At 29.6% G+C, this 17,586-nt stretch overlaps 1 protein-coding gene across 1 annotated transcript in view; it reads right to left on the bottom strand.

The window, feature by feature from the left end:
- Positions 1-4,815: 4,815 nt before the first annotated feature.
- LOC134699224 (uncharacterized) overlaps positions 4,816-17,586 on the bottom strand; it is a 31,837-nt gene continuing 19,066 nt past the window's right edge. Inside the window, exons 18-31 of the mRNA XM_063560834.1 lie at positions 17,354-17,437; positions 16,806-16,875; positions 16,243-16,316; positions 15,630-15,754; positions 14,671-14,786; positions 13,249-13,358; positions 12,164-12,311; positions 11,283-11,452; positions 10,374-10,456; positions 9,827-9,893; positions 8,809-8,979; positions 7,920-8,189; positions 6,885-7,070; positions 4,816-6,267 (exon numbers count right to left, since the gene is read on the bottom strand). Coding sequence (XP_063416904.1) covers positions 6,046-6,267; positions 6,885-7,070; positions 7,920-8,189; positions 8,809-8,979; positions 9,827-9,893; positions 10,374-10,456; positions 11,283-11,452; positions 12,164-12,311; positions 13,249-13,358; positions 14,671-14,786; positions 15,630-15,754; positions 16,243-16,316; positions 16,806-16,875; positions 17,354-17,437 — 1,896 coding nt within the window. The 3' untranslated portion in view covers positions 4,816-6,045. The remainder of the gene's footprint in view (positions 6,268-6,884; positions 7,071-7,919; positions 8,190-8,808; positions 8,980-9,826; positions 9,894-10,373; positions 10,457-11,282; positions 11,453-12,163; positions 12,312-13,248; positions 13,359-14,670; positions 14,787-15,629; positions 15,755-16,242; positions 16,317-16,805; positions 16,876-17,353; positions 17,438-17,586) is intronic.

Genomic DNA, 17,586 nt, shown 5'->3' on the forward strand with positions numbered 1-17,586 from the left:
TAACAAACCCAAATAAAGTATAAATTTTAAAACAAAAAGTTTCTAAAAAAACAAATTCTGTGACATACTACAACCTTAAACTGACCTTACTGGTTTATAAGGGTTATAGGGGTTTGTGAGGGAATATATAATTTTTTAACTTGTATTATATTAGATGATTTTTGTAGTGCTATAAAAATTTGGTTGATACATTTTGACTGATACTTGGTTTTAATAAAATTGAGAATGGAAATGGGGAATGTGTCAAAGAGACAACAACCCGACCAAAATAAAAAAACACAACAGCAGAAGGTCACCAACAGGTCTTCAATGTAGCGAGAAATTCCCGCACCTGGAGGCGTCCTTCAACTGGCCCCTAAACAAATATATACTAGTTCAGTGATAATGAACGCCATACTAATTTCCAAATTGTACACAAGAAACTAAAATTTAAATAATACAAGACTAACAAAGGCCAGAGGCTCCTGACTTGGGACAGGCGCAAAAATGCGGCGGGGTTAAACATGTTTGTGAGATCTCAACCCTCCCCCTATACCTCTAACCAGTGTAGAAAAGTAAAAGCATAACAATATGCACATTAAAATTCAGTTCAAGAGAAGTCCGAGTCTGATGTCAGAAGATGTAACCAAAGAAAATAAACAAAATGACAATAATACATAAATAACAACAGACTACTAGCAGTTAACTGACATGCCAGCTCCAGACTTCAATTAAACTGACTGAAAGATTATGATTTCATCATATGAACATCAGGCACAATCCTTCCCGTAAGGGGTTTAGTATCATACCATCATAACATATATGAGAAGAACATAACCCGTGTCATGCCAACAACTGTTTTTAGAATAAATGTGTTTAGTTCCGACGCAAAGACCTTATCAGTGACTCAATATTAACGCCATATCAGTGACTCAATATTAACTTGGATTTCTTGCCTACATATTTCCTAGGATAAATAAAGTTATATTATATTGTAACATAATATTTTCCCTATTGATATTTTTAATAGGCATTTTGTTAAAGAGATAAATCACATCAGATGAAATCAGTGGAAAAACTTGTGCACCATTAACCTCTAATTGATCTACATATTTTGTTCAAATTGTTATTTTTATAATTGTTATATAATTGTGATATTTAAATGATCTGATTCTTTCTGTTTGTATTTGTTTAATATATTAATATGCCTGTACTGTCGGCAGAATTCTGTTTTGTCGTATCTATATATCCAATTGTTTTGCACTTAATTCTTGACAATCTTTTGCATCCAGGGTTTTTTGTTGTAAACATGTGTAGTTCGTTGTTTTATAGACACAAAAAAGTCAAATCATCACAGACGCAGTTGAATTCAAATACAAGGAAACAAACATACCTTAAAATGACAGTAAAGTTCTATTTGTAAGTTCCTTTTAAAATTTGAGGTATTTAAAATACAAAATAAAAACCATACAAAATTTCATTTCTAGAAAGAATTCCATTCAATTGTTTTTTTTCTAATGAACTACTTTTTGCAGTTAATAGAAATGTCAATGGTGTATTTTTGAATTAACTAATCAACATTTTGTAGTTTCTTGATGAAAAATAAGAAGGGCCATTTTGATTTTGATTGAAATTAGAAGGAATGTTTTGGATCACTAAATAAAAGCATTTAATCAATACTATAGAAAATTTACCTAGAGTTATCTCCCCTTTTCTTATATTTTTTTATTCCTTTCATTGTTAGAATAAAATTGAGCAATTCTTATCTAAGAATTCATGTGAGTACCTAAATCAAATTGAAATAAAGAAAAGACAGCAATCAGAAAAGATTTGTTTCTACATTTTATAGACATTTGAAAGACGATAAAAATATCAAATTTTATATGAATTAATAGTAAGCTGCAACCAAAACCAAATCATGGTCCCTCAGTTGCTGCAGCATGGGTATTTTTAATCCATGGATCAATTCTCCAGTTTAATGATTTTTGTTTATATATTTTTACTTTTAAATTAACTATTATTGATAATAGATGTTTTACATACATATCAGAGGGTTTCAATATTTAAGACAAACAGAAAGTAAAACACGTTCTCAAACAACTATTTTGATATGTTTTGCTTTGGCTACATGTCTGTTGCTCCAACTGTTTATCAAAAGATTTAGAAGATAGCAATTTTATGTTCTCAGGTTCAGGCAATGTGGCAATATACTTAATTCTGTTTAAAAGTATTTGTTTTATAATCAAATTTGACTTTTGAAAAGTTGGGTAAATCTAATCAAAATAGGTATAAAAGTTTGCCACTGCTAGTCATGCTGATGTTATATAAATATACAAACAAATTAATATTTAGAAGTTTTGTAAGCAAGATTTTTCTGAACCCACTTCATTTTGTGTTTAGCATATATTGAGGTAAAAATGGAACAAATATTGTTATTTCAGGTTTTATATGTACATGTTATGGTGTTTGATTGGTATTGTTTGATATATATATGTATTTCTTATTGGTGCATGCTCTGGTCATATGTTTTATACTGAATAAATTTTTAATTTGCAGATTTTAAATCTTTCTTTCTTAAATAGAAATGTATAATTTAGATCTTGGCATGTTTGATATCATCTGTTTTTGCCATTTTATAAATTTCCCTTGCAGTTTGGTATTTAGTTATTTCATACTTTTATTGAATGTTGCAATTTGATTATTTAACTAGCTGGGTTGGTGTCACATTGACTAATACCCTTCATCTACTATTTGTAAAACAAATCAACATTGTTCAAAAATGGAAAAATCAAAATATAAAATAAATGAGAAATTTATTAATTACAAATTTGTTTAAACTTACATTTTAAATTTCTAATTATTCAGTGTATATTTGTGATCTTTACATTCCTGTATAAACTTGATGGAACACTAGATGAATGAAAAATATTTTCATGATTATATATATTTTGTTTATAATATTAATAAAAAAATAATAAAATATGCTGTTAAATTGTTTTCTCTCTGATACATATACCACATTTCCTATTATTAATTATATGTTGTTTCTTATTTACGTAGCGTGAATATTATATAAAAAGAAGACAATTTTTACAGGGTTCACAGTGGAAAATATCATGAAATGGTTGCTTTTCTCATGGGAAAACCTGTCTGTAGGTCTAACCAAAGATTTCTCACATTTAGGTTGTTGATTTCAAATTTGTTTGTAACTTACTAAATTTCTTGCCATAATATCTGGCCTGTATATAAATTTGTTGCCCTTGCACAGTTTGTCCTTTAATTTTGATCTTATCCTATATATAGTTTAATCTCATCAAGACCCTCATTTGGACAGCAACATTCTTACATTTGTTTATGTAAATAATGGGAAAATTGTTTTATAAGTTATATTTATTTGTACCTATTATATCTGGTAACCATCCTGCTAATATTAATATTTACTCTAATCTCAGTAAAGTGTAGGTTTATCTTTGAAGGCCTTGGTTGACCTCTAGAAGTCCTTTGTTCTTTTTTGTATGGTTTGGTTGCTGTCTCATTAATATATAACAAGACTGCACAAGCAAAGATGTCTTGCCTGCTATTCTGACCATTGATTTTATGTTGACAGTCCTAAATATATAGTTTTTCTACAAGTACCACTTCAACATAAACATGATCCAAGAAAATGAGGTCATGGTCACAAACCAAGATGGAAAAATATGTACTCCTGAGAATCATTCCATACACCAAATATATTTGACCTACTGGTTTAAGTAGTATACAAGAAACCGACTTAACAGTGAACACTTTATACTGACTAATGAACCATGAACCTAGTGAAGATGAGATTAAGGTCAGATGAACCCTTCCAGACAGACATGTTCACCTTAAAACAATTCCATGCATCAAATATAGTTGACATTTTGCTTATAGTATCTAAGAAACAAAACATTTATAAATAACTACTGTAATTTTATAAACTGTTGCCTGTATTTATTATTGTAATTTTTGTATGGTCACCTTGATTTCTCCTTTTTTGGCAATAGGAGGAATACTTAAAGAGTGCCCATTTGGCTGTGTGGGTTGTATAAACAAGCTGCATCATACAGAGAATGCTAATTTTAAACCTCCTTTTAGGTGTTGTGATATCATCGTTGCACAATGCACATAGAAAATAATTCTTCCCTTACCTGCAGACCTAACTACATTTACAACCTGAAATTTCCTTTTGTCGGTGGAGGTCAAAATGTCAATCCTTCACAATTATCCATGTTAACCTTCTAGGTAGTATTAACCTACCAAGCTGATGATAGTTTTATTATCAAATGTGCTCACATGATTATGTATAAACATTTTCCACTGAATGTAACCAAACATTATTAAATCATCATTCAATGACCTGTGAAAAACCCAAATTTCAAAAATCTCTTTCGCTTTTGAATAAGTGAGATCCAATTTATGGCATTCATTCATGTCCATGTATTCACATCCAATTTTTGTACCTTGATTTAGGCTTTGTATGTAAGTGTTAGTGTATGTTCCTCAAATCTGATTCACATTTAGAACAAAAATAATATTTCCATTTTTACCAGACTATTCAAATATGGAACCTCTAGCTGTTTTTTTTGTCTTGAAAAATTATCATTTCCATAGAGAATGATGGCCTGTAAAGTGAGCCATTACTACACAAAGCTGATGTCTAACTATATAACTTCAAACCAAACTAATAAAGTAGATAATTTTATAATTCTATTTCCTTTTATCTTTTCAATATTTTATTCATTACATAAGTAAAAAAATATAAATCTTTCAACAACTAATATCTATAACAAAACAAACTTCTAAATCTATGGATGGATTCACATAAGATATCACAGTTTACAATATGTCAGACTCAATGTAATGATAAAACTTTTAAAAAATATAAACAGGCATGTACATTAAACAATATGGAATAAAACAAAATATGGACAGAAATGATTTATATTTGGCAGCCTCAGATTATATTTAAACCAAATTGAGTATCAGTTAAACTCAAAACATAAGTTTTGGATTTCTTGGGAATATATTTAAGGTGGTACCCAACACTTTCACTCAAATTAATTTGGCTCGTTTAATTTTCATCAAATTTTGTCATAATATTTACTTTGACCCTTTAACAAAAATATAATTTTTTTTTTAAATTTTGAACCAACCGTTTTGTCAGAAAAATTACACTGTTTATATAGTAATTTGACAAACATCAATTTTGATCATTGAGAAGCTTAATATTCCCTTTACAACACAACATAATTAAAACGTTTCGCTGACTTTACAGAGTTATCTCCCTGTAGTGTTAGGTACCACCTTAAAAAACAGATTTTGCATGGACTAATGATACATACATTTATAATTTTTACCTTAATACATAATAAGTTAAAATAAACTACATTATAGTGAACATGTCTCTATAGTTGAGTGCAACACATTGAAAGTATTGAACATACAACTTTTTGTTTCTGTTTTAGGGTTGCTATAAATTTGAGCTTTACATCATATCTCAGATTTAAACTCATTACTTATATTGAAATAGTGGATTTCATGTAATGCATATAAAATAAAGCAGAGTATCCATATACACGATGTGGAATGATTGCAAATGAGACAGCTCTCCACCAATAACCAAATGATGTAGAAGTAAGCAACTAGAGGTAACCATACAACCTTCAACAATGAGCAAAACCAATGATGATAGAAATAACCAGAAACTATATACAGGTAATGTAACAATGTTAAGAGACATTTACCAAGGACCAATAATTGAAAGAAAAATATATAATCTTGTAAAGAGACGAGGGTCAATAACATTATTTCTCATATTATTTATATACTAAAAAAATGCTACTTCAGTACCTTGCCTAATGACTGATTTGACCCCTAAAAATGTACATAATACAAAAAACTAGACTAGACACTAGGCACTAGACATTCTTATTTTACCCAATGCTACATAAAAATTGAGCCTATGTGTCATTAGGACACCATGCCTTACTAGCACTTTTACATTTCCATGATCAATAAACAATAACATTGGTCTTTTTGTTAGAATCATTCCAATATGGCCGTCATCTGGGCTCTTGGATGTTTAATTTTCATGTAAGGATCATTAAGTATGTATGATGCCACAGAACTAGGTCGACCTTCATCCATATTTGTTTCAAGGTTATCTACAACACTTTGTGCTTTGTCACTGATCAAATGTACATCTGAAGATAAACAGTCTTGCACCATTCTCATCATATGTTTCACTTCCTCCAAACGGAATAATGTCTACAAAAAAAGAGAATTTAAGTTGATAAAAACTACATTTCACCAAAGTATGAAATATATAATCAATTTAGGCTAAGATCTCTAGCAACCTAACATGTATGTTTAGAGAGAACAATCATAAACTTTGTTGATGACAGCCTATATTCAAATGATATTTTTAACAAACATTTGCATATACTGTGTAAATTCAGAAATCATTGTGACCCTTTAATTAATGAAAACAGTGTTGCAGAGTTTGTAACATATTAATAAAAACCAACATTCTGCTAACTGATACATAAAACCAGATTTTTCTGAAACTTAATAATATAATTAAAATTCCATCTTTATATTTTTGTCCATTTATCTAATTTGCAATAATAAACATCCATACCAATTCCCAAAACTATTTCTGCATTTTTAGTTATTATTTTTTATAATCATTTTCGTATAAAACTTTAAGATGACAGCCTATATTTCTCGCTACATTGACGATCTGTTGGTGGCCTTCTGCTGATGTTTTTTCTATGGTCGGGTGGTTGTCTCTTTGAAACATTCCCCATTTCCATTCAATTTTATTTAACAAAAATTTCATATAATTATGTCTTTTGAACAGAAATCACATTATTTTCAAATACCTGGTCTTCATAAGCAAAGTAAAAGTTATTAAGATATGGATCCTCTTCTATTGATGTTTTCAATTTAGCTTTAACAAATTCTGATAATGCAGTGCTAGCAAGAGTTATCCTCCCTTTACATATCTCTACCAGACGTCTGTGGAACACCATGCACATCTGACCAAATACTCCTTCATCAATGGGACTCTGAAACAGCGGAAACAGATTCAACTTAACTCTATATATGCTTAAGGTGGTACCCAACACTTTGACTAAAATTAATTTGGCTCGTTTAATTTTCATAAAATTCTTACAAAGTATTTACTTTGACCCTTTGACAAAAATATAAAAATTTCAAAAAATATGAACCAACCGTTTTATCAGAAAAAATACACTGGTTATGTAGCAGTTTGACAAATGCTAATTTTGATCATTGAGAAGCTTAATATTCCCTTTACAACACAACGTTATAAAACGTTTAGCTGATTTTACAGAGTTATCTCCCTGTAGTGTTAGGTACCACCTTAATACTAAATTACTTAAAAAATTGAGTGAATATTTCAATATTTCTTATGACATATATATTTTGAAATGCATGCAATTAAAATTTAAAATCTGATGTAAGTTGTAGCCCTGAATTAACCAAAGTCTGTTCTTGTAACAAAAAAAAATTGTTTATCTAGATTTCCAATGGTTTCTTCATCATAATCTTGTGATTTTGAACATTATTTATGGATAATGGACTTTGAGTTTTGTTTCACCTGCATGATAGGTTTGTTTAATTTACAAACTGTAGTATTTGAAAGTTTTGAACCATTGCCTTATGGAGGTAATAATAATTATATGTTATACAAAATGCATTCAGAATAAACTTCAATATTTCAGCTTTGTTCATACCTAGAAATTATGCTACAATGCAAATCAAAATGTTCCTTTGGAATTTCTTTTTTTAAATGAACAGTAACCTTACCCCATGGGTAAGCTTAATAAAACTGATATGTCTGACAGTTTCTGAATTAAGATAATCTTGATTCAATATCTCAAACTATCATTTACCTGGAAGTTAGGTAATAGAGTATTTGCTTTTCTTGCTTTGTGTGAATCAGCTGTCTTTTGACCTGTCTGAGCTCTGGATTGAGGAGGTGTTGCCCTCGTTCTTTGACTTGCAGCTGTTTTTGGTGATGACTCATATTTCGTAAGGAATTCCTTATATTCTATAATTAGCTGAACCAGATCCTGTATAGCATCAATGAGAGCTATAATATACTCCACTTGAGCAGCCACAGAGTGAAGCATTCTCCAGGACTCACCAATATGGGTGTCATTCTGTCAAAAAAAAAAAATGACCGCATAGAAAAAATATTCAGATTTAACCAATTTTGCATAATGAAAAAAAAAAATAATCTGAATTTGTAATATTACAAATAAATATTTTGAAAATTGATGCATATCAGGGATACTCTCTGACTATCAGGTATGAGTTTTGTTGAAGACATGCTGTGACCTATAGCTAAAATAATTTCATTTAAACTCTGGGATAGTTGCCTCCTTGGTATTCATACCACACCTCCTCATTTCTATATAGTTTATTTGAATAATTTTAAACAATTTATCTGAATAAAGTATTTGAAAAAATACATTAATGATATAAAGGTACCGTAGTTTCAATTATCAATGAGAAGCCAAAACCTAAATTTGGCAAATATTTTACGTCACAATAAAGCTGATTTGAGTTGAAGTTGAAAAACACTTGATCCATACAAACAATATCAACATTATTGTAGATTTATCATTAATGATAATGATGGTTTTTTTTAACAACCTTGACATCAAATCATAAATGAACATGTTCAGTAGTAACAGCATCAGATTCTAGAAATAAGTTTATTTGAGATAGGATCTTAAGAAAGGTTAAACTCTATAATAATCTTCAGATTATCTGTACCTGCTGAATAAGACTCTTAAGAAGGAGGGCCCTGTGAACTGTTATCCAATCAGATCTTGACTTGGCAGCAGCCATCATATAATCTAAATGATTGACAGAATTCTTTACATTAGGGCCAGTCATGGGATTCACTCCCTGTTTTGGTCCACCATTCTGATAGTGGAAGGCTGCCTGTTATAATTAAAGATTATGCATATGTTAAAGGTGGTACATAACACTACAGGGAGATAACTCTGTAAAATTCAGCTGAAAAGTTTTAATCTCTTTCTATTTTAAAAAGCAATATTAAACTTCTCAATGAAATTTTCCCAATAAAGTGTGTGGTTCAAGTTTTTCGAATTTGCATCAAGCGTTTGGTACCACCTTAAAATAATCTTTAACAGATAACCAATTTCTTTGACAATCCACAGTTATGGTTCTTTGATTTTCTGTTGTATTGTTTGCAAATTTTGAAAGTGCACCTTCCAAATTCATTTCTTCTATTTCCTGAATAAAATGTCGTCCATTAAATCTAGGACTCATGCCATAATAATATTGATATACACCTATCATAATAACTGCTATTTTTTGTTCACTTCTTCTATGCCAATTTTCACTTTTCTAGATACTAATATATTTTAAAGTCATCTAACTTTTCATCATTTATAAACTTTAAGTCATGGTGTCTTAATTAGGGATATAGGTAAGATATTTTGTTCAATTTTATTAGCAAAATTGAAAAGAAATTTCAGATCAATAATAAACAAAAAAATCAGGTAAAGTTTTGTTTGATATGTTCTACAAGCAGGTAAAACAATCTGTAATTTATGGTTCCATTTTTTTTAGAAACAACATTTCCCTTTAAAATATTGAGATTAATTGCATTTAATCAAGTTTTCTGTGTATTGTTTTTAGGACTGTATCATATTCTTCTTTTTTCTTCTTTCAGCATGTTCAGCAATTATGTTATTTGTGTTTCTATAAGTCATGGTTGTTTATTCTTCATTGGTTTCTTTCCCCTTTTTGAATGCTTACTTACCCTATCTCTACTAAGGAATATGCTTTGATAAAATGCTACTGGATTGTCTGGGAAAAACAATTCTCCTCTGCAATAAAGGTTTAAAATATATTAAACTGGTAACATAGGATAATCAATATATATATATTGACAGCAGAAATTGTTTCTGTATAAAGGATATGTCTAAATTTACTAGCCTTTGTTTAATAATTTCAAAATAATTGCTTTGTCTTTATCAAGGGAGAAAAGTTGGAGCATATGAATTATAACTATAATAATAATGTGCTAGAAAAATGCATTTATCAACTTTTCTCCTTTTCCATTCTCAGAGATAGAAACATACTATAAAAGCAATACTATTCAACTTTTTTTTGGTAAATGTATATGCATTCTTCCTATCTGACAATTGAACAAGTTGTTCAGTGTTTTTATTTTTTCCAAGACATCTTGTTTGTATGTTCAAATATATGTATTATGAAAAGGATTTGTTTAAATCTACTTTTTTATGATTTTGGCTATCTATTCAACTTGTTCTCCCTTCCCTATCGTCTCTCTTTTTTCTACTTACTCAATTTCATCATCAGTCATAAAATGAAGTAGGAAATATTTTCTTACTGGAACATATCTCCATTGGTCCATCAAAACAAAGGCCTGCACAAATATAAATAGGAAATATCATACTGGTAAGTAATAATATTACATATTTCTAGATCTCTTTCAAATTCTTAATTTTACTGTATTATATTGTACAGTGAAGCAATCTAAATAAAATTAAATCCTTGAATTGCTCTTGTTCAAGCCATGATGCATAACATTTCAGAACAAGAGCAATTCAAAGATTTTATTTCAATCAGATTGAGAGTGAAAGTAGTTAAATTGTTTCTAGCTTAACTCCCATTGAATTTCATTGAAGCTCAATGATTATTCTAATTACATGAATTAATAGTTATTCAAAAAGTGTCGCAAAAATATTTCTGGAATGAGGGAAGAAACAAAATGGAGAAACCCTTTCCATACAGTTTGCTAAAATAATAAAACAATGATTTAAAAGTAAACTCTAAATGTCAATATTTACATAAAAGCCACTGATAACAAGTTCTTTGAAAAATTAAAAACAATATGCAGTAAGGTAACCCATAGCTTTTCCAAGAAATACAGTTCTACAATTTGAGATGTCACTTTTCTTAAGTAGAAAAGTATTGTGGAAAACAGAAAGCTTACTTTAAAAAAAGATAAGTGTGTTACCAGTAAACTTCATGCTTTTAGTCAGAATGGTTTTTATTAGCCACTGAAAACAGGAAAACTATCAAATTCAGAGATTTTTTAGAATTTATACATTTAATATAAAAAAGAAGATGTGGTATGATTGCCAATGAGACTATCCACAAAAGACCAAAATGACACAAACTGTTAACCCCATATTTCTGTTCCACTAAGGTAACAAACTATAACCAACTTTTCAGAGAATGATCTTTACCTTCATAAATATAGGTCCCTTCCTGTTACAGATTGTACAGAATTCAGATATAAATCCAGCTCTGAGTGTAAGTATGTCTTCCCATGTCCATCTATTCTGACTTTCACCGAAATATATACCTGATACTGGTATCATGTTCTTTTGTATCAGATCAACAAGGTAGTTCTGAACTAAAAAATAAAATAGGCCAATTAAGTCACGTTGAAATGATTGTAAATTAATGGAATTTAATGTGTTCTTGTACAAGTACTACAACTGAAGGTATATCAAAACATTATGAATTTATAGTACATAAAAAAACAGGCCAGTTTACTGTGGATTCATTATTATTCGTTGGATACCAATTGTTCATGGATGTCATGGTCACCATTGGGAACCTCGAATGTTAATGTTCAATGAATTTTTATTCTCTTTGGAGTTATATGCAGACTTTGGCAAAACCACATATTTAAATATCCACAAAATGGCAAGTTTTATAGCTGACTATGCGGTAAGGGCTTTGCTCATTGTTGAAGGCAGTACGGTGACCTATAGTTTTTAATTTCTGTGTCATTTTGGTCTCTTGTGAAGAGTTTACCATTGTCAATCATACCACATCTTCTTTTTTATATTTCCCCAATCCATGAAAATTGGTACCCATAAATATAAATGAATGCACAGTATTCAACATTTTTAGAACTAAATTCATAAACATGTAAGTGATTTAAATTTATTTTTAGGGGCCATGGTCATTTTTTATTTGATTTGATTTTGTGTTCTCATACTACTCTTACACACGCCTTTGGGTTATTTCGTGGCTGCCAGTATTTATTGGTGGAGGAAGCAGAAAAATGTATAAAAGTCAGCATTTTAGATTCAACAGGTTGATATAATATACTAACCAATCATAGCAAACAGTTGAACTGCCTCCCCTTGACATCCAGGTGGTCCCATGATATAGCAATGTTCATGTAACTCTACTTCATTTAAATATGGCTGCATTTTACCATATAGTATGCTAGGACCACTTAATGCCAAGCAAATACCAACCTAAAAATATATTTGTAGTTGTTTAATTATAATCAATACAATACAATATGCTTTATTTTAAAAAACACTCCATCACATTGGCATGTGAAACAAGAGGTAAATTACAAAAAACATACATAATCAATGGGTTCACAGGAACACATGAGAGTCATAAAGCATGATACTGTGGATTCATTTATATTTGTTGGATATCAATTTAGTGGATTTCGTGGGTACTGGAGAACCACAAAATCAATTCAAATGTTCAAAGAATTACAAATTTTCTAAAGGAATAAGTGTGGACTTTGCCAAAACCACGAAATTAAATATCCACGAAAAGGTAAGTTTTCCTAAAACCATGAAAATTGGTACCCACAAAAATAAATGAATTCACAATACTTCTCAAAAACACGAATCATTCACCTGGTAACAATATTGTATTTCAAAATAAATTTAACCTTTTTCATAATCAAAATTTTTTTCAGAAATAATATTTTTTGAATTATTTAATTGCAAATGTACAGCTTTTGATCAAAGAGAATAAATTATTTATCTTCAGTACATATACTAATTTGTTTGTTTTTTTTGTGTTTAATTTCCTTTTTCAGTGTTTTGTAAATTGTACTTTGTCTTAATCATAGTTTTTCTTTTAAAATGAGTTTTTGTTGTCCAAATTTTCCTGTTACAAGTGTCTGCTTATCTATTAAAGTTTTCTAAATAATATGCATAAACCTGAAAATTTGTACAAGTATTAACAAAAACTATCAATAAAAATAATATCTCAGTGACATACCATTTTTGTAGTTCTTGTAATACTGATTATTTTTTATGTTAACAAAAATCTTGTAAAATCCTGCAAACCTAAGCAATAAGGAGCAAATACTAATTTCACAGCATTTAAATGTTGCATCCATATGCATAATAGACAAACAAGGTGTTTAAATAAAATAAAACTGACCCTGTATGGACCTTTTCTCTGTATGTAGTTCTGTTGTGTCAACATGGAAACAATTTGACTTAAGTTCATGTAGATTCCAGTGTCAAGAACTTGTAAGGCACTTGGTGTTCCTAGAAATAAACAGACACAATAAACCATTACAGAAACATGTATAGGTCAATAATGATAGCATTATTTTCATGTAAATCAATTATAATGTTCAAGGTTTCATTTCAGATATGAAAATATTTTATTTCTAATCAATTTCTACTCTTCCAATTGCAAGTATTTGGTCACAGAGCAGAACATGCATTTTTATAAAAAGATTATTTCAAAATTGTCTCACCATGGCTTTTTTGCTCATTGTTACAGGTCATTCAGTGCCCAGATAGTGTTTGAATAAAATAATTCCTGATAATCTTGCCTCTCACGAAAAGTTATATCGTTGTCATTCATACCACATCTTCTATTTTTTATGTTATTTAAGATCCATGCATACAGCATTTAGTAAGAAATTCATTTTTCTCTGAAATTTCTATTAGACTTCATACAAAATAAATTCATAATATAAGTGTCTAGATGTTTTGGTCAAGCACACTTAAAATACAGATATATATTGAGGTAAGATCAAATACTGTGGATTCATTTATTTACATGGAAATCAATTATAATGGATTGAGGGAAATTTGTATTATGTTGAATTGTTCATCGATATTTGATTTCTTGGTTTTGTTGAAATCTGCATACAAGAATTGTTGATAATTAAAATCCACCTTTACCCGAAGAAATACCAGAACATTTGTATCCTATAAATAATAGTGAAACCACAGTATTATGTTTTTTGTGATTAAGACTCACGATTAAGGGGCTCGCAGGTCTAAATCAACTTTTTTATCTAATATAGGATTTTGCAATGTTTTTCTATGATTTAACTTCATCTTAAACCTTATAGAAATATAAAATAAAAATATGGGGTCACCGTTCATTTAAGCTCACAATCTGCCTCTGAAAGAAGCATACATATTTTGTTAATGTCCATTTTTTCTGTTGAACTAATAGGAGAAATATTGGTAAAATCGAAATAAAAAAAGAACTATATTACAGAAATTGCTAACATTTTACATGTCTTTAGTTTATGTACAGTTTGTTTAAAAACAATAATAAAAATTAAAGGTCACCGATGTTATAAAAGATATTTCAATTTAATGTAAAAAATAACGTTTTTGCACCAAAGGGAGATAATTTGGAGCTTTTTTCAATGATATAAAAAATTTTAAAGTCATCTGTGGCCAACCCAAATCGATTTGTCTGACTGTGTAATTTTTGTACCATATTATAAAGTAATAACTAATAGTGTAATAAATAAAATTTGAAATGAAAAAACAAATGTTTAATTTTTTGCTGATTTTTTTGTACCCGCGAGCCTCCTTAAGTTATACTGACCATATGCATCAATTCCAGGAATGTTGAAAATAAAATTTTCTTTATCATCTAACTTGATATTAGTATTTAAAATATTCTCTGTAATTACTGAATCTCTCTCAAAACACAGGTCCATTCTGTAATAATAAATTGAAATAAGCTATTACATTTATATACTGATTTATTTACTGATACATTCTGCAAATAAGATGTAAATATATTATTGCAAAAAAAAAATGTACTAAAAACAACAGAAATCTTTAAGATGTTGAACATGAAATTAACCTCCAATCCCATGAATAAACACAGTAACTCATGAAGTTTAGCATACAAAACTTATGATAGGTTTTAGCATCTCCATCAATCATGACAAATCAAACATTTCTTTGAAGCCCCTGTTTAAGAACTTCTTTACTGACGCTTTTTTTTACTTATTTTACAAATATGAGTTAATGACTGGCAAAAATTAAGTCGAGTTAACATATAGCTAGATGTTAAAGCTCTGAAATCTTGAATCAAATATTATTACTATCACTTGTATTTATAAGTTCACAATTTTATCTCTATTTACTATGGATTGGCTTATCTTCATGGATACCAAATTTTGTGGACTAAGGAATATTTACATTTTGGTGGATATATGATTTCACAATTTTGCTAAAGCCTGCATACTACTCCAAGTGTGGGAATTTCTCTCTACATTGAAGACCTATTGGTGACCTTCTGCTGCTGTTTTTTTCTTTGGTCGGGTTGTTGTCTCTTTGACACATTCCCCATTTCCATTCTCAATTTTATACTAGCCTTTCAAACATTTATGATTCGTTACCATTCAAATTTGAGGTTCACCTGTACCCACAAAATCAACAAAAATTGGTATCCAACAAATGTTAATGAATTCATAGTACATGTATATGTTTAAAAACATGAGCAATTGTATTATAACTTTGACACTTGTTGTCTACCAGTAAAAATTGACAAACCTCATAGCATTCTGTCTAAAGATTGTTGTTAGACGTGGAAAAGGATTTGGAGGGAAAAACTCTGCTGTCACCAACTCTGTCAAATACTTGTGCCATGATTCATCTAAATGGGTATCTATCATATACTGGAAAATAAATTTAAGAAAACTCAAAACGATGATTACATGAAAAGTTAACTATAATTGCTTTCTGAGAAAAACAATTCTAAGCCTCAATTTTGGACTTACTTATGTTTAAAATTCAAAATTGAACATAAGAAAAGTAATACATTGAAATCATGGAATGAAAATGTTGATAACATAAATTTTGATTTACTCCTTAATCTATATAGGAATGCAAATATCATTAAAATATCATTAGCATGCCTTTCACTTTTAACATCGATTTAAGATTTATAACAATGATAAAAAAGAAACAAGGGCTGTTCCAGAAAATAAATGTGATGAGTTGAGGGAGGATGTCAAATACAAGAACAAAATTTAAATTCATTGAATGTTTTCTGCACTTCTTCATGCAAACTTTCTTCAATAATTTGCTGTCGTTCGAATGTTTATAGAGGTGCCTTCTGACCCCTCTCAAATACTATTAATTCTGGAACTGTCGTAACTCATACTTTAATGAAAACAGATTCCCTTGATATTGTCTTAGGAGCTGAATCTTTGGCTTCACATTCATCTATGTTTATCACTGAAAGTAAAAGTCTCATGTCAATAACATATTTAGTTTGTTTATTATGCAACAACATAGATGCCAGCCCCTTTTGACACAATCAGTAACAAACTATCAAAGTTTCCGTATTTTTGAAAAGTTTTCAGTAATCATTCATAACTTGTATTTACCAATAAAAATTACTGACGAGTGGTTGCAAAATGATTTGCACTAAAATTTGTCGTTCAACATGTTGTCTGTAGTATGTATTCCATTCATTAATTGTTCAGATGTTTTCGACTCATACATTTTCGTTTTGTCAAGGAGAAGTAGAGAAAGAGGGAAAGCTACTACATAAAATGTAAGTTTGCCTCTATAATGAAAACAATCAAAACTTTACAGTTACTTTAAATGAAATACAAGTTATTCGATACTATTTACAAATATTTCTCCGTAAGTTATCTCAAGTATCTAACAGAAGTAAAAATCCCTCCGAAATGAATATGACATGACTGCGTATTTACTAACCTAATCTTTCATGATTTATAATATTTTCATCCTCTAAGCCATGTACAACATCAGTTTCCAGGTCAACTCCCTATAAAAGCAGAAATGTATGTTGTTATTGTGGATGGTTTTTTTTCATAGGTACCAAATTTTCATGTATTGTATCACAGTTTAGACATAGAACAGGATCAGATATTGTTCCAGATCTAGCGCACCTGAGATTACCCCTGGTTTTTGGCAGTGTTCTATTGTTCAGTTTTTAGATTTCTATTTTGTGTTTTGGATACTGTTGTTTGTATTTTTGTCATATATTGTTTGTTTTCCCAGAGCAATAATGGATGTTGCAAATATCAGAAGCCCTTTTCACAAAAAAACTTAAGTGTAAAATTGATCGTAAGTCAAAAATATTCCTTAATAATTCAACTAAATAATTTTATCGTAAGATTAATTTTACACTTAAGATTTTTTGTGAAAAGGGCTACAGGCTCTTACCACTATTTTACTGGTGCTTTTATTAAATACAGGAAGGATATTAAATAACGTTTATTATATTGCATAACTATACTTACCGCTGGATCCTGTCTGTTCCTGTGTCTGGTGATAGGTTGTGGTATAACATCTGGGAATGTAGACTTCATGGTAATGAGAATGTCCTGGAAATATAAAAAAAACAAAGTCCTAATAATTGTAAAGAACTAAAAAGTAAGAAAGTCAGGAGCCTGTAATTCAGTGGTGGTCATTTGTTGCTGTATGACATATTGGTTTTTGGTTTATTGTTTTGTACATAAATCATGCTCTTAGG

The sequence above is a fragment of the Mytilus trossulus genome, unplaced genomic scaffold, assembly GCF_036588685.1.
Source record: "Mytilus trossulus isolate FHL-02 unplaced genomic scaffold, PNRI_Mtr1.1.1.hap1 h1tg000050l__unscaffolded, whole genome shotgun sequence".
Taxonomy (NCBI): Eukaryota; Metazoa; Mollusca; class Bivalvia; order Mytilida; family Mytilidae; genus Mytilus; species Mytilus trossulus.